The following is a 16,006-nucleotide window of genomic DNA, read 5'->3' as shown; positions in this document are numbered from 1 at the left end:
TCATATCCGACGAATCTAGCCACAAAGTATATCATCAAACCTTAGACATCGTAATTTCACAACAGCAAGAACTTCTTCCATCCAAATAAAATCTCTTGTTACCACAAACTCCGTCGCCATAGCACGTTGCGATTTCTGACCTGAAGTGACTGATTGTTCGAATACCCTAACTACAACGCGACGATCAAACCATGGCTGACGATTCGGTCACTCGAAAGCGACAATCGAGTTCTGGAGCCTACAATGCGCCAGACGACTACGCTGAGCTCGGCGACATAACTCAGCAACCGATTCAAAGGGAGACCCCTGGCGAAACCACCAAAACAACAGCTCAATCGGCAACGCGGGTAGAGCGATACGATTCCGGTACATACGACGTTCCACAAGATTACAGCAACCTCGATGAGACAGAACCTGTTCCCCCGCTACAAGAGCTCTCGCCATGTCCTACCCAAGGCCAGCCGCGAGGACACGCCAACTTCGTCCGCTCTGATACCCCCGTTGAACCAGAGCCTATACCACAAGAGGCAGCGCAGAAGAAAACATCAGAATTTCTCACCAGCCTTTACACGCATTCGTATCTCGTGCTCTTCGCGATCCTTGGGGTATTAGCGCGTCTGGGATTGACTGCGTTGACACGCTATAGCGGCACTCCCGTTATATTCAACACGCTATGGGCCAATTTTGGTGGAAGTGTTGTGATGGGATTTCTGGCGGAGGATCGCAAGCTCTTCCGCAGCGAGTGGGGAACTCCAACATACGACGAAGCTATCAAGCGGGCCAAGAAAAAGCAAAAAGACGAAGCAAACGGATCTGGTTCAAGTCAGCAGGTGGAGGTAGACCTGGACGCGGCAAAGCGAGCGCATCTTGCGACCAAGAAGACGATTCCTCTGTACATCGGAATGGCGACGGGCTTCTGCGGAAGTTTCACGACGTTTTCAAGCTTCATCAAGGACGTCTTCTTGGCCTTGTCTAATGAACTAAAGACGCCTGGGTGGTCAGAGTCGCCGACGAGTCGCAATGGAGGCTATTCCTTCATGGCAATGCTGGCTGTCATCATCACCACTGTGTCGTTGTCACTTTCTGGCTTGTTCCTAGGTGCCCACCTGGCTATTGGTCTTGAGCGTGTTACGCCATCGATTCCCTTCTCGTTGAGTCGACGGGTGCTTGATCCCTTGGGCGTGTTTCTTGGCTGGGGCTGCTGGCTTGGTGCAGTACTTCTCGCCATATTCCCACCACATAATGCCTGGCGTGGCCAAGCCCTCTTCGCGCTTATCTTTGGGCCATTGGGCTGTCTACTACGCTTCTACCTGTCGCTTTACCTCAACGGGAAGATGAAAACGTTCCCTTTGGGAACATTCACTGCCAATGTATTTGGTACTATGATATTGGGTATGTCGTGGGATCTCGCACACGTGCCGGTTGGCGGAGTCATCGGCTGCCAGGTGCTGGAGGGCATGGAAGATGGTTTCTGTGGATGTTTGACGACCATTTCGACGTGGGTTGCTGAACTTAGCACTCTGAGGCGGCGAAGTGCCTGGATTTATGGTACGGCCAGTGTTGTGACGGCTCTAGTATTGATGATTGCTATCATGGGCGGATTGCGATGGAGCGATGGGTATAGCACATTGCTATGCACAGTATAGAGAGGAATACACCTGACTAAATGCAGTTGGCCGTTCCTTCAGACACACGTTAGAGATGCGAGCATTCCCTACGCGAAAGAGGCCATTAATTACCGCTATTCCGAGAAGAAGCCGAGGATAGGCTTGGGATTTCATACCACCATTTCTTTGGTAGTGATTATGTACGGCCATTATGATGATGTGGACATGAAGGCAACTCTGACAACGGTCCCTAGAGCACAACAACCCTTGCAGCCTCGCGGACGACAACAAGTTCCTTGATGATCCTATTCGCGACATTGAAGTTGCAGCCAATGGTCACGACAATGAAAGAAGGCTCCCAATTGAGGAGCATTCGTCCGGCAGTTGGTGGATATTCTTGGCTTGGCAATTCTGCTCACCTCAGCCGCATCCTTGTTCTCGATCCTTAGCTTTGCAGCTTTGTCTCAAGCTAGGCCAATGGTAAAGGCCAGAGAAGACCAACCCCTGCTACGGGATTCAGCCCTATACCTGGGTGGGCGCCACTCTGTTTTGTATTCGCAGCGGTAAACGATTACCATTGGGGGTCCTTGAGTCCTACTGGGCTGTGCTAGGTGTTGTTGGTCTGTTTTTAGATATGCATATAATATCTCGAAGCTGGGCTGTCCTTGATAATAAGTGGGAGTCTTTAATGTCTTTCCCTCCCATTCATTTTCGATTGATTTCCGCAGTAAATAGTGACTTATTTCCTCCATGTCTCGACAATAGTCTATCCACTCCTGACTTGTCCCAAAGGAGGGTTCCAGAGTCACCATCGCTATGTACTCTCACCAGGCTGGCGTCAACGCGCGCTACGAGCCTCAAGCCACAGACGATGTATCGTGGGACACCAATTCAGGGAAGTTCCCCTCTGGCAAGAAAAGGACCTTTTATCGTCCTACAGCTCTAAGATGGTACTTTATCATCGGCCAGATCGCCTTTCTCCTGGCTGTCATGGGACTGGTCGTCTGGGCACTGATAGAAATGCCCAACTCAGATGGAACAGCAAAGATCATTCACAAGAGAAGCAACAATGACAGCCCCAATCTTCCACGAGACGATGCGGCAATGACTCCAGAAGTTGCAAGGCAAACAGTACTCGCAACAACTTATATCGTGAGCGACGTGTCTACTGTGGTTACTGTACCAGGCACGACCGGAAAGTATACCACAACGATCGAGACCACCGAGTACAGTACGCACTGGGATCTTACCACGACAGTAAAGGATGGCACGACAATGACGAGCGTAGACTATACCGTGATCCCAACCAAGGTCGTCACCGAGGTCGTCACCACCCGACCGGGAGAAGCAACAAAATCCGTCTTCACAAGTATCAGCGTGGGCTACTCGGTCGTCTATCCCTCCGGCTCCGACTCCGCTGCCCCTGGCACTATCACTTACACAGAGGCTATAACGGTTACTCAGGCTTACTCTCTTCCGGGTGCGGTGACCACATATACGTCTACTCTGGAGGGGGATAGGACAGAGACTATTTACACCACTATCGTAGAGGATGGCGAGACAAAGACTCTGTCGCATGTCATCACCGAGGAGGCCCCGACTCAGTACGAAAGTGTGGGAGAGACGACAGCATCCGCTAGTACTTATGTCTCTTACGGTAAAATCACCATTACCTCTGTCTACACAGACCAGAAGCCCATTGGCAAGCCCAAGCCGACAGAAAAGGCGAAGCCCACGGTTATTGATGTCGTCACCGTCGAAGACGACCACACAGTGAAGAAAGTCGAGAAGCTGGACCCGACAACCTATGTCACCAAGGTCAAGGATATCGAGACGGTCGCGGTAGTTGTTTCTCAGGAAGGCGAAACATTTGTCAGCGAGATCGAAGCTTTCGAGACCACGGTCGACATTGTTGAGACTGGAGTTGGCGGACTGCTCACGACTAACCAAGTCGTCTCAACTAAAGCCGCATCGTTGGCAACAATTACCAAGTCTGCTGCACCTACGACAATCATATCTACCAAGTCAACGGACAAACTCAAGACGATAACATCCGAACGAACAGATTCTTCAACGATAATATCGACAATTAAGGGGAAAACGAAAACATACGAGAAGACCACCACAATTGCTCCCACTGGCACTGATGATGCATCAGAAGCTGGAGCAACCGGGGGAGTAGTCAAGACTGTGGTTACGGTATATGAGCTCGATGCTGGAACGTACTTCCTGGGAAAGTTTCTTCCTCCCATTCTTGCTGTCATGCTCTCGATTCCTGCGCGAGTAATCGACTACAACGCCCAACTCTTTCAGCCCTTCCACGCTTTGAACCGTGTTGACGGTGCTATGGGACCGGAGTCGATGAATCTTCACTTTGGTGGCTGGGCAGGGATCGTAGAGCCTTTCAATGGTCTTATCGATGGCCACCCTGTGCCCTTCATTACGATGCTGATCGTTTTGTTCTCGGCGCTTCTGACACCTCTGGCAGTCGAAGCTGTTGGTTTCAAGTTGCACGGTCAGTGCAAAATCAACGCTTATGAGGGTTGTGCTCCAGCCCTGGGCGTCTCACCATTATCGTCACGCATCCTCCTTGCAGTTTTAGGTCTGATGGTCTTACTACTCTGCGGCCTACTATTCTTCCTTCGAAACTTCCACACTGGGGTGTACGCAAATCCCTGGAGTGTTACAGGAGTTGCATCGCTGGCTTCAAACAGAGATATCAGGCCGCAGCAAGACTCTGAGCGAAGAATAGAAAAAGAGATGGCAGAGAAGCGATACGGCTTTGGATTCTTTGAGAACCGTGCAGGCCAGGCTGAGTACGGTATTGTTCTCTACGATGATGCTGGGGAGAACCTTCAGCATAACCATCCGTTATCAGAGTCTAGCTCTGTGGACGCGCAGGCAGTCAGAAAGGGGCGAAGGAACCCATTCCTCATGCTTGGCCTCGCGTGGCGTTTAGTGTTTCTTCTGTTCCTGCTTGGGTTGATGGTGTTTCTCCTATACTACCATCTTACACTTGATAAGTCATCTTCCTTCAAGAACTTCATGAATAGCCAGACTTTTGGTGTCCGGTTCTTGTTCGCTGCTTTCGGTGTTATCATATCCTTCAGCTGGACTGCCTTCTTCATCAGTAAGTTTCCCTGACATATTACTCTCGAGCCTTAGGCTAATTCTATGAAGCTATCGCTATGGTTGTGCCTTATCAGGTCATGTCGCATGGTCCCCAGGCAGCATCCAACTCAGTCTTGCTCACGAGGCCCACGAACCCTTTCTCTGGTTTCTGGTCTGCCGTCAAGCATGGACAAATATTTCCTGGCCTGGTCGCTCTAATGGCCATTTTCTCCGAGTTCATGCCCATTCTTCTTGCCAACATCCCTTACTCGTTATCGCAGGTGCGAGTCTCACACGATATCTGCGCACGACTTTCTGTTGGCATTTTGGCTCTGATGGCAATCACCATACTCCTCAGCTTCATTGTCCGCTGGCCTGATATGCCGGTAGATCCTCGCTCGATCGCTGGAGCTATGTATTACGTGAGCGAGAGCAATATGGTAGATCACTTTAGCGGCATGGCGGACATGGACGGGGAGGAGCGTAAGCAGCGTATTCGAGAATTAGGAGGAACATATTTGTATGGTGAGCTGACGACGCGAACGCGTGAGAAGAGGCCAGCTGTGGAATGGGATGATCATATGCTGGGCGTTGATCCTTCGATGTCGCAGCGGAGAAAAGATAATATCCAAGTCAGGCATGACAGCATTGATACAGGATACTACGGACATCGTTCATGATTTATGAATACACTATGAACTGGGAAATCATACTATACACGGTTTGGGCGGGCAAAATGGAACGGGCAACTTGGATATTATATGGAGCATTCTGGAGTTTCTTTAGGCAATAAAGGAACATGATATTATTTTAGACTTCCTCGGCGTGATTGTGATATTAGCACTTTTCGGTCTGACGAGTGAATATTTGACCTTTGCCTATTCCTCTTCCAACTCAGGGTAATATCGCCAGATTCCCTCTGAGTACTTCCTGCGCCTGTCACTCTGAAGGTACTTGCTGATATTGGGCCTCTCCTTGACAGCGTCATACAACCTGAAAACGCCATCGTATTCACCTGACTTCTTCAAAGCCTCAGTGGACTTAGGGAAGGCAAACTTGGTGCCATCAACAGCCTGGTGGGTTTTCAGTGAGTCAAAGAAGGACTTGATGGACATTTTGTAAGTGTCACTCACCTGGAAAAGGACGAGGTCTGCATAGGTCAAGCTGTCGCCATATAGCCATGGCCCCTCACCACTGGTTTTGGCATCAAGCACTCGCTGCATGTACTTGAAATACTTGGGGAGGCGCTCCTTGATGAAATATTGGGACTTTTTCTTGGACTCCTCCTTCTGGTCCTCGTAGTAGAGACTGATGGCGATAGGGTGATGAGTATCATGGAGTTCATTTACAAGACCATCCAGGATCGTCAAAACAATCTCATTGAGATGATACACGCCGTTTCCTTCTTTGGGAGCTAGACCGACCCTTGGAGCGACGTATAGAAGAATATTGGGCGTCTGAGAAATGAGAAGATCGCCGTGCTTGAGAGCTGGGGGAGCTAGAGCAGGTGGGTTGTGCTCATCGCCGATGTTGTCTGTAGAAGTAAGGCTTTTGACTGTATTCATGCCCTTCTCTATGTTTTGCGCAACGTCTGAGTAAGGAACACCAGCTTCTTCGAACACGAGGCGGACGAATTCGCCACGACCAGGAATGACTGGCCAGTAGATGAGCTCATAGGGAGCATCGTCATCAGTTTTGACGCGCTTGGGATCTGGCTGAGACATGGTGATGATGCTTATTTAGGTGTTGATGTGAGAGTTGGAAGATGAAAGTGAGGAGAGTTGGAGTTATCAGAGAAATTATGTTAAAATACGACGGTCTTAGAAGGAAGCTCAGTTCAGCTCACCTGCGTCGGAGCGGATGCGGGATCGGCTGCGGAGGAGTGGGGGTCCATCCTCTCAATAATCAACTCTCTGTGTCAAGATGATGTAAGCATTATTTTAATGGTCTCTCACAATTGGAGTTATACCTCCTTTCTAGCTCCTCTGCTGATACTTTACTCACTGCCCATTCGCATTGTGTCATAGGTACTCGGCCGATGGAGGATCCGGAGCTGAAGCCGGACGGCATGGGGCCGTCGGAGTGGGGTTGAATGGAATAGGCGGGGTCGGAGAACAGGAGATCATGTCCAAAACGTCAGTAGTTTTGATGTCACTTTTTGGTTCACATGCAAGTATCTTTTTGCCTATTCGCAGCGCTCAATCACTTGATCGCGTGTTCCTGATGATGAGGGCATAACCGGGAATAAATACCTAACCTAGGCTGTCTTCACGAGATAACCCCTCGGGGGCAAGAAAACACCGAACCTTGATATAGGGCGTCAAAATAAACTAAGTAAAGACTCCCCTAAGCTTAGGCTAAATTTACCTGGAGATTTTTATCACTTAGGGTTAAGGTCTTGAGTTTTCTTTCCTCCCCTAGATGACCCCATCGCTCGCTACAAGGACGACAAAATCTCCGATCTCTTGGCATTCGGGGGCATGAGGTCTAATACGATCAAGCTTTACCCATGTAATTTGACTTTGAGCTAATGGAAACTCACGTGGTCGTGGAATGTCAATTGGCTACTAAGACAAGTATATCGCCGAGTTCCAGAAGAAGTTGCCTTTTCGTCATGGCCAGACCCGTCTTCTCTACACTCGGCGGGAGAAGAAGATGTCGTTCAGCTTTGCAATGGGGATCAATAGTTGGGCAAAACGAAAAGTGTTTAATCATGTCGTGCTAAGTAAGTATAGCAAAGTTCTGTTTGAATCCTTTTTTTGATGCCTAGACCTTTCTTCATCCGTGATGCCCATTCCAGCTTCGTAAAGCTTATCCAAATCCCACCCAAAGTTCAAGAACGCCAAACTATATCAAATTATCATGCCTCGTCAATTTGTAGGCCAAGATCTAGGTTGTGGTCTTGGTGGCCACGTGTCCATCTCGAGTGACGACGCTCCACTATCTGAGCTCTTTTGTCGTCTAGCATCGTTGTATCCCCCTTCGATATCGATATGGTCGTCTTGTATCCTGACTCCTTTCGAGCTTCGTTGTAAACTATCGGCCCAGTTTCGGGAGTTCTTCTTGGGGCTGGTGACGACTGTGACAACTCCTGGAGCTGTGCCGGGTGGGTAAGCGTGAGAGTTCGTCTTGTTGTAGTAGCTGCTGCTCTTAGATCGGAACATGTTTCGGAATAGGGGTCGAAGTGCCGGTATGCTGCCGCAGATAACTCCAAGGTTGGCTTCTACGGCTGTCCAGATCCAAAGGTGGAAGCCCTGCCAGGTGACATCGTAGGTTTCATCGGTAACATAATGGGTGTAGTATGCGCGCATAGAAGCTGCGAAGACGACGATGAGGCCGAGAGAGAAGACGACAATGAGGGCCATTCGTTGGGAGAAAGGTAGTTTTAGGTGAAAGAGCGTTTGTAGAGGGAGGGCGCAGACAAGGAGATCAGTGATGACAGTGGTAATGGCTTGGCTCCTATAGATATATCGTTAGTGATTATCAGGAACAACTCGAAATGGTGACTTACAGTACACTAGGTCCTTCGGGACGGCAACTATCACCTCCGTCCAGCTTCCAGTATGCAGAGGTTGGGTTGCATTGTGTCCAAAGTACAATAAGGAAAATGAAGATGAGTGAGGTGACAAGAATCAGTGAGGCATAAGTCAAACGACGAAGCCAAGATTTGGCCGGAGCAATACGGAGATACGAGACGAGGATAGAGTTCTTTGCCAGGCCCGAGGAAAATAGAAAGAGTGTCTGAGCAGCGAGTGAAACCTTTCGACCATTTTCCGCCTGAGACTTCTTGAGATCCCAGACATGGATATTCCAGCCGTAGAGCTGAGCTGCAAGAATGACACAGACAGTGACACCAATACCAAACACCTGGAAGTCCCACAAGTCAGCATTGGAGATGATCATCGCAGGTTGCACATGCAGCCGAGGCTGGGTTGGGTTGGGTTGGGTTGGGTTGGGTTGGGAGGGATATTTACCATGGCAGCCAGCATCAGCCAGTCGTCGAGTCCATGCTTGTTGACCTTGAATATGCGGACGTACAAACGGGCCATGAGTGTCAGAATGGCCACAGACATGATAGTGACCTCGACAATGAGCAGTGTAGGCCCACGGTGAACAGGGTTGACATAGTTTGGCGGGGGCCATGAGGCCATCACCTCTGGCGGTGGATTGCGCATATTGTCAGTGAGTCACTGGTATCGTGAGATCAAATCAAATGCACAAAACGATCGAGAAGAGAGAGGCCCGCGGCAGCGGGTGTCAGAAGAAGAGGGAGCATGATTATAACTACCTACCTTACTCTAGTGAGCTGATACAGAGAAGAGAGGGACGGTTCGCCGTTCGCCTCCGCGTCGACCCGCCTCCACGCATGGAACCGTAAAGGGCAAGTTGACACCCTTGAGATCCTCGTCGTCAAGCCCAAGAACCCAAGCCAAGACCCCAAGAGTGGATTATACCGTACCTTGCTTGCGAGCCTACGGCCTCGCGTGACGGCGGGTTCCTGGTGATGGCTAATGGCTTACAGAAGAGAATGGGAGGGCTTACGCTAGAAGACGCCATCGTCAGTGGTCGAATGCAAGAGCCAGGGGACCCTAGTTTAGCGGCTTGAAGAAAGAAAAAAAAAATCTCCAGAGCAAGGGGCCTAAGGGCTTCTCTCAGACTCTCAGTGAGAGGCAGGCTAGACAAGGCACTAAAGAAATGGAAATGGCGTCCGGGCTTCGGGGGAAACCCACGGATTTTGACATTGAATTACTGCTCTGGACCAAGCTGCCGGGGCTAACGCTGGGGCTGAGGGGGGCTCTAGGGCCTTAGGCTATTCGAGGTTTGGCTTCCGGGCGGAGCAGATGCAGATCCACAGAGCAGCCGAGGCTTTTTAGTTACCTCAAACAGTCGGGTCGATTATCATTGAACGATCAGAGGCTGGGATGTCATAGCCGAGTAGCAAGGCCAGGGCAGGGCCTGAACCAACGGGCACTGGAAACTGCACTTGTTTCGCAGCTGGCTCAGCAGGTTTGGTTGAGGTCGGTCCGTTTTTTACGTTGGGTCTTGGGATCATTGGTTGTCGTTCTGACAGCTGTTGGGCATATAGCACAGATCTTATATGTACATCAGAAAAAATTCTGTTGTTTGCTTTTTATGTATGTAGATATGTATGAATGTATTGTCGGTTAATTGTAGATCCAACGTCTAACTATCGGGGAACTCTAACCGGTTCCCTCACTATCAATCAATCAGTCTGCATGCCATGTCAAGTTGTGTCACACACTCACACTTGAGAACAGACATGCAGTACATACTTTGATGCCATGTGGTCTTTCTGATCACTAGGGCCCAAAGCCTTATGACCTATTCAACGCCACGGATACCTAATTATGATAAAGAAATATACACATTAGGCAGGTGGTCTCATATACACGAGGTTCCAGAGCGCTGTTACTAACGCCACCGCACGTCAAAACCATCACCTACCTACCTACCTTACGTAGTCGTAGTATTGTCCTTCTCTGCAGGGCCAAGCTTCAAGTCAGCGGATGTCAAGGATGCAGCTGCAGCTGCCAGGGGTAAAACGTGAGAACTCTGCCTCTGGACCTGGGCCTGAACCTGGCATATCTAGCTCTTGGTATTTGCCAATTATTCGCTCGGGTCAACGTGACCTTGCTGACCGCAGAACCAATTAAATGGAATTACTGGCCTCTTCAGTCGAGTAGTCAGCATACGATGCTGATTACGAGAGTATCCCACATGGGAAATTCACCCACCGATAGCTTACGGTGATGGTCTGAGGAACTTTTATAGAGCACACTCATACTAGACTATGTGCAACTCAAGGTTTCCAACTATCGATGCCGAAATTGGCGTTTACGTCAAAACAGGTCAGTGCAACACAAAATAATCTAGCTTGATCTAGAAGTTCATCTTGAAACGAGAACGTCTCTGAATAGAGTTCAAGTAGATATATCCGCTCGGTCCGCGTTTCTCATAACGGCTAGTCTAGCTGAGTCCCGCCAGCTTGGGCCTGATACATATTGACAGCATGGCAAATGATGAAATGAAGATCGATTTACACAAGACATCTAGTCTTATAGTGATGAACACTTCTAATCCAAGATCGCTTAGTGTGCACGTTACGTGAAGTGGGCAGATCGTCATCTTGATTGTTTCATTGAGTGACATACCACCACCAAAACTACCAAGAATAGGCCTCATCTAAGAACACATAGGCGCGGCATAAGGCGTTGCTCCTCACAATTTCAACAATGTCTCTACGCACTTCATCAGCCATAACGGGAGGTCCACACATGACAATCGCCAGCGCACCATCATCTGGCGCTCCAATCAGTTCTTGAGTCAAGATGCCCCTAAGACTCAAACGTTCCCCCACAACCGTTTCGACCTGTACACTCCTTGGCAGATCAGCAAGAGCTGGTGTTAGGGCTGTGACGAGACCTTCCTTGCGGCTCGACCAGAAAAGTTTTGTTGTACCTGAAGCACCCTGTCGAAGATATGGGAGACAGGCTGTGACGCCAATACCTCCGGCAATAACCAAAATATCTTTGCAGTGTGAGAGTTGAGGTGAGATATGGCCAGAATGATGGTAGGGTCCTTCGACGATCACCCGAAGTTGAAGTGCTTCAGATTGTTGGCCAGATACCCGTGAGGCGAGCTTTTTGGTCATGCCCGTTCGGACCCGAGCATAGAAGACAGTAGATCTCCCCTCAGTTGCTAGCGCAACTGAAGTGTTCTGATTGATATTAACAGCCTTTTCAGCATCTGTCTCAGAACTAGGTGAGACTGTCACACTTTCTTCTTTGGCACCAGCTGTAGATGGCTGGTGGCTGTTCTCACTAGTCAATGAGCCAGAATGTGCGACGGAAAAGGGGTGAGTCTCCCAGAAACGCCACGAAAGTGTAGGGAAAGCAAGATACGCAACACCACCCTCCAGAGGCTTTCCATCAATCTCGATTCGGATGTACTCTCCGTCAACATCTGAAATGGTCGAGATGGTTGCCTTTCGGTTACCTTGCCGAGCCATGCGAACTAGTCGAACGACATGTTCGAGACCCCAAATACCTCCAGCCACGAATGCAAAGATCTCGTAGCCCCAATTGTACTCATAAAGATACCAAATATGGTAGTAGTATCCAATAATGAAGAGCAGGGCTAAGATTATGTGCGATCCAAGGAAGAACTCGTACATCTTCTGCCTGACTGGCAGCAGTGAGCAGGGTAATATCGCACAAGCTGCCACTGTTCCCACAATACCCCAGATCCAGTACTCGCGTATCAGCTCTTCTTCATAGGTGCCTTGAATGACGTAGTTTGCGAGAAGCATGGCAGAGTGAACGATCGTATGGAAGATAGCCCAGTATCCAAGCCATCTATGCAGCAGGAGATACGTACTATGGCTCCAATCCGTGAAATAAAGAAGAATATTGTTGCGAGCTGAAAATAGGAACAACACCACGACGTTACCCATTGCCATGTCACCTGCGCGGTTGCCCACGGCGCTGATTGTCTGCATTTTGAGGGAGGCAAAGCCAGCCTGAGGTTGATGGACCGTATATGGTCCGAGCCAGAGCAGGATGTTGAGAGTGCTGATCAAGGCGATGTAGAGTGCCTGTCCCCTGTTGGGAACGTTGCCGGCGATAGTTGGCTCACGATGTCGCTTACCAAACGCTGCTGGGACAACCAGAAATGATTGCCAGTAAGCCCATCCTCGACTCTCAGTCAGGCAGGGTATGAATCTCAACAGTGAGAGGATCGCTGGGAGGAAGATGGCCACGAGAGTGATGGTAAGAGTAATCGTTGTATGGCCAGCCTCATTGGCCTCAAAGTCGTAGAGATAGTTATACTGGAGTTGCCAATCCTCAGGACCGATGAAGCTGGTCTCGTTGAGGGGCTCTGTTCCGCCAGCGGTAATGGGCAAGGGACTTGACACATTGAAGGTTACTAGGCCTTCATGGGAAGATGTATCGTGGCCACCATGGCGCGGGAAAAGAGCAGTCCTCTTATGATGGCTACCGCTCTTGTGATCGGACGTCGAATTTGTGCTATGGGAAGCCATAGATTCGTCATCCCTGGCCGCAGCCAAAGCATCTTCATACGACATGACCGGAACATAATCGTATTTTCCAATGGTTCCTGTTCCAAGATGTGATGCCCAATAGTCTTCAATCAGGCTCATGGAAGGATTCCCTGCGAGGGGACAGTACGTGTCTATGCAAAGAGCCATAGTCTTAAGAAAGACATGGTCTTCCACAAAACAATCGGGCGGTGTCGTGACGGGATTATGTGCTGTCCCATGATTCTCGGTCGACTCGGTAGGAGTACAGGAGAGTTGTTGTTTTCGGATAACTTGTCGACAGGCGAAGGAGCATGTTGGGTTATACATTGTCTTTCCCCAGCCAATGAGGCCTGTACCATCGGCTTGGACGCCAGTGGCACATAGTGTTAGGAGGGCTGCAAGAGCCACTCGCTTTGATTGAGCCATAGTTGTTGGGATGTGATCCTTCAATTTGGGTACACAGAGGTGGGCATCGAGAATCTTAAGTCTTTGCGAGTAGATGTCAGCTGGGGTGATAACACGCCACGGTGAGCAAGTTTTGTCTTGACTAGGGGTCTATCTTACTCAATTTGAAGTGGAGGGGGGATAAATGATCTAGATCTGGTTTCTGTGAACTGGCTGGGGTAACTATGATGCTCAAGGTTCAACTCTAAAGAAGCACAAAGTCAGGATGAATCAAGGTTTAATGAAAGGGCAGCTCTTTCATATGCTTGGAATAACTAAACTCTTGACCTAAAGTTTGTTGATCTTGAAAAAGATCGACAATGTTCATGTTGGTTGTGTCTGCTTCTGCAGGTAGTCACGATAAGCATAAAATTAACTCAGATTTAATGCCACCATCCCGCTCTTTAGCCAACAAATGCATGCTCTCTTAAGTGTAAGTGTCTGTCATCAATGGCCTGATAGGCTCGTTTATAGTGATCGAGACCGTTGAGCTGGGAATGCCTGTGGTCTTGGCACGGAATGAGCACGTTTGAGAAGGTTTCCCAATCTGGGGCACATCCTAGAATCTAGTGATGATTGGATCTTGTCTTGAAGAAACTCTTCGAGAAAGGGTATCTGGTGGAATCATTAATCCGGCCATCGCTTTTATGTTGTTCAGATCGCCGTATAAGCGCTTATGATCTGGAAGTTCACATGCGTTTTGTTATGTTGTCCAGAAGTTATCCAGATATTGCAGGATTTTCGATTCCAAGAAGAATAAAGCCATAGGTTAAACAAACCTCTTTATTTCGCTTCAACGATACCTCTTCTCAGCCTTGTATAGCTCTCGATATATATACAGGGGTTGCTTTAGCACACCAAAATAATTGACCTTAGAAGTCGTGTCCTAAATCTCAATGTCCCAGCATCAGACCAAGCATATAAACACCCTAGAGAATTTCACCCATGCGATCTTGGACCCTATCACTTTCTTCATGTTTACCAAGAACGACTACAAGTTAGAAGATATGATCTTCTTCTGATTGACACGGTATCGTGGATTCTGTCGCCTAGTCACATAAACCAGGAGAGATTAGCTACCCTTGAGTTGAGAATGAAGTTCGATCAACCCCCTGGCAAAATAGTTTGTAGGCATTTCACAAAAGAGTATCAAGTCTTAATTAATCCCATTATTAATAATGCCTATTTACAGGTAAGAAGGTCTAAGAACTGCGAGTTGTCCAATCAGGGACGAACGAGAACTACCCAGCCAGCTGGTGCATCATCAGATTGAAGTTGAATATTCTATACAATGGGACTTCATCCAAGGACTGAATTTTATAGCCATTTTTCATTTGATAAGCACAGTGTCGTCTCAGCCTTCTCCCGCAGGGTTGTCGTCCGTACTTATATGGGAACCCGGAGCCGTATCTGCTTTTGGCCGAAGAAGATAACACCAGTGGTATATATCTGGATCATTCGGCAACGTTTTCTGAGTCAAGACTTTGGCAAGGACCTCAACGTCGAATGGAAAGTGATCCAGGTCAAATCGGTAGGCTGAATAACTGAATGAGATCCAAACGCCACCATCTGCAAGACAACGCTTTATGCCAGCAGCCATCCGCCGCAGCGCCATTTCACCACCACATGAAATCGCATCGACCGTACTTTTGTCAACGATAAGATCAAACTTTTCGCACAGATCTAGTTGTGTAGCATCCTGCACATCATATCGCATTTGGATGTCTCCAAAAGCTTGCTCTTCGAGATCGCGACCCCGATCAATAGCGAGTGGTTCATAGTCGACGTTGAGAATATCGCGGAAGCCCCGCGACCGGAAATGATTCTGCAGGTCGCTCGTCCCGAAGCCAATGTGGAGGATGCGGGCCGTGGCCGGGTCAAGCCGGTCGAGAACGGGCTTGACGAGCGGCATGAAATCGGCCGACGGAAGAAGCCATTCGAAGGCTTTTTCGGACGAGAAGCGCTTGTGCCAGTAGCTTTGTTTCTCGAAATCGGAGGCCATCTTGAAGGCCAAGGCGCTGTGTGTGGTTTGGAAGATGCTTGGGGAGATGGGTATGGGTGGGATCTGTGGTGCGGATGCCATGGCTTTTTAACGTAGTATTTTCTGTTTAGTAGAGCCCCTTAGCTGAGTTATCGATCGAGGTCAGCAAGGTCCTTGCTCTGTGGTATCATGAGAATGTGGTTTTTTTGCACAAATCCTGGTTGTTGATTCGTTATCTGGGCCCACAGACCTGGGACTGTTGGCCGTGATAGATGGGGCAACGCAGAAGGAGTTGGAAGCTTCATGTTGATGGTTTTTTTCGGAGAGAAAGATGGATGCTAGCTAGATGGGCAAGTTCACAGTTGGAGACTGGCACTGCTTGCCGCTGTTGTCATGAGTGCCATTATCATTGTATAGAACTCTTCGAGAACAATGTCGTAACACGAGACTTGATAGCTGACCACTGTATTGTGTGCCTATACGTATCACGAAGCGCGTGTTAAAGGAGCGGTCTCCCATGAGGGAGATTATTGGATATACCTGATGCTCAGGAAGATATCACCAAGTTGGGCTGTCTTTTTTATAGAGCATAATTGTAGCGTGATTCGGGTCTAGTCTAGAATGAAATATAGAAGGAAAATGGAAACAGGGGCCCATTGTCTCCGAATAGATAAACATTAATTGCCGACTTCTGAAAGGACCCTTGATTGTCTTTATTCAACCAAGGTCGTGTACCTCTCCAAGGCAGATGACGTAGCCACGTCAACGTTTTTAATGGAGGACTTCCAGGGTGTTCCCTAG

General features: G+C 48.9%; 6 protein-coding genes across 10 annotated transcripts; 2 read left to right on the top strand and 4 right to left on the bottom strand.

Moving 5' to 3' along the window:
* Positions 1 to 191: 191 nt before the first annotated feature.
* Positions 192 to 1,646, top strand: FVEG_10342 (hypothetical protein; the record flags this gene model as incomplete). The annotated part of the gene is made up of 1 exon (XM_018899461.1): positions 192 to 1,646. One exon carries the CDS (start codon positions 192 to 194, stop codon positions 1,644 to 1,646), a length of 1,455 nt encoding a protein of 484 aa, XP_018757531.1.
* Positions 1,647 to 2,423: 777 nt separating this feature from the next.
* Positions 2,424 to 5,398, top strand: FVEG_10343 (hypothetical protein; the record flags this gene model as incomplete). Its single annotated transcript, XM_018899462.1, has 2 exons — positions 2,424 to 4,737; positions 4,788 to 5,398. The coding sequence occupies 2 exons, from the start codon at positions 2,424 to 2,426 to the stop codon at positions 5,396 to 5,398; spliced, it is 2,925 nt and encodes a 974-aa protein (XP_018757532.1).
* Positions 5,399 to 5,416: 18 nt separating this feature from the next.
* FVEG_10344 (glutathione S-transferase) lies at positions 5,417 to 6,786 on the bottom strand (the record flags this gene model as incomplete). Of its 3 annotated transcripts, XM_018899465.1 has the most annotated exons (3): positions 6,688 to 6,737; positions 5,852 to 6,631; positions 5,418 to 5,791 (listed from the first exon to the last, which is right to left on the bottom strand). In XM_018899465.1, exons 2-3 carry the CDS (start codon positions 6,440 to 6,442, stop codon positions 5,597 to 5,599), a joined length of 786 nt encoding a protein of 261 aa, XP_018757535.1. In that variant the 5' UTR covers positions 6,443 to 6,631; positions 6,688 to 6,737. The 3 variants fall into 3 exon arrangements, with proteins under 3 accessions (XP_018757534.1, XP_018757535.1, XP_018757533.1); XM_018899464.1 differs by having other exon boundaries at positions 5,417 to 5,791; positions 5,852 to 6,786; XM_018899463.1 differs by having other exon boundaries at positions 5,597 to 6,631.
* Positions 6,787 to 7,351: 565 nt separating this feature from the next.
* FVEG_10345 (hypothetical protein) lies at positions 7,352 to 9,466 on the bottom strand. 2 transcript variants are annotated; one of them, XM_018899467.1, is made up of 4 exons: positions 9,011 to 9,393; positions 8,693 to 8,908; positions 8,230 to 8,585; positions 7,392 to 8,177 (listed from the first exon to the last, which is right to left on the bottom strand). In XM_018899467.1, the coding sequence occupies exons 2-4, from the start codon at positions 8,891 to 8,893 to the stop codon at positions 7,589 to 7,591; spliced, it is 1,146 nt and encodes a 381-aa protein (XP_018757537.1). In that variant the 5' UTR covers positions 8,894 to 8,908; positions 9,011 to 9,393; the 3' UTR covers positions 7,392 to 7,588. The 2 variants fall into 2 exon arrangements, with proteins under 2 accessions (XP_018757536.1, XP_018757537.1); XM_018899466.1 differs by having other exon boundaries at positions 7,352 to 8,177; positions 8,693 to 9,466.
* A 1,282-nt stretch (positions 9,467 to 10,748) lies between these two features.
* Positions 10,749 to 13,252, bottom strand: FVEG_10346 (hypothetical protein). 2 transcript variants are annotated; one of them, XM_018899469.1, is made up of 2 exons: positions 11,199 to 13,252; positions 10,827 to 11,119 (listed from the first exon to the last, which is right to left on the bottom strand). In XM_018899469.1, exons 1-2 carry the CDS (start codon positions 13,204 to 13,206, stop codon positions 11,082 to 11,084), a joined length of 2,046 nt encoding a protein of 681 aa, XP_018757539.1. In that variant the 5' UTR covers positions 13,207 to 13,252; the 3' UTR covers positions 10,827 to 11,081. The 2 variants fall into 2 exon arrangements, with proteins under 2 accessions (XP_018757538.1, XP_018757539.1); XM_018899468.1 differs by having other exon boundaries at positions 10,749 to 13,252.
* A 1,091-nt stretch (positions 13,253 to 14,343) lies between these two features.
* Positions 14,344 to 15,947, bottom strand: FVEG_10347 (hypothetical protein). The gene has a single exon (XM_018899470.1). It carries the CDS (start codon positions 15,305 to 15,307, stop codon positions 14,579 to 14,581), a length of 729 nt encoding a protein of 242 aa, XP_018757540.1. The 5' UTR covers positions 15,308 to 15,947; the 3' UTR covers positions 14,344 to 14,578.
* Between the last annotated feature and the right edge of the window lie 59 nt (positions 15,948 to 16,006).

This window comes from Fusarium verticillioides, chromosome 9 (assembly GCF_000149555.1).
Source record: "Fusarium verticillioides 7600 chromosome 9, whole genome shotgun sequence".
Lineage (NCBI taxonomy): Eukaryota > Fungi > Ascomycota > Sordariomycetes > Hypocreales > Nectriaceae > Fusarium > Fusarium verticillioides.
The sequence above is the reverse complement of the archived record's forward strand: the minus strand, read 5'-3'. Positions and strand labels throughout refer to the sequence as shown.

Bases quoted from the DNA above. Each gene is read 5' to 3' on its own strand.
- FVEG_10345 (XM_018899466.1), bottom strand. From the start codon at position 8,893: ATGCGCAATCCACCGCCAGAGGTGATGGCCTCATGGCCCCCGCCAAAC. The intron at 8,586-8,692 runs GTAAATATCCCT...TGGGACTTCCAG, and splicing joins GGCTGATGCTGGCTGCCATG to GTGTTTGGTATTGGTGTCAC. The intron at 8,178-8,229 runs GTAAGTCACCAT...ATATATCTATAG, and splicing joins CCCGAAGGACCTAGTGTACT to GAGCCAAGCCATTACCACTG.
- FVEG_10347 (XM_018899470.1), bottom strand. From the start codon at position 15,307: ATGGCATCCGCACCACAGATCCCACCCATACCCATCTCCCCAAGCATC.
- FVEG_10346 (XM_018899468.1), bottom strand. From the start codon at position 13,206: ATGGCTCAATCAAAGCGAGTGGCTCTTGCAGCCCTCCTAACACTATGT.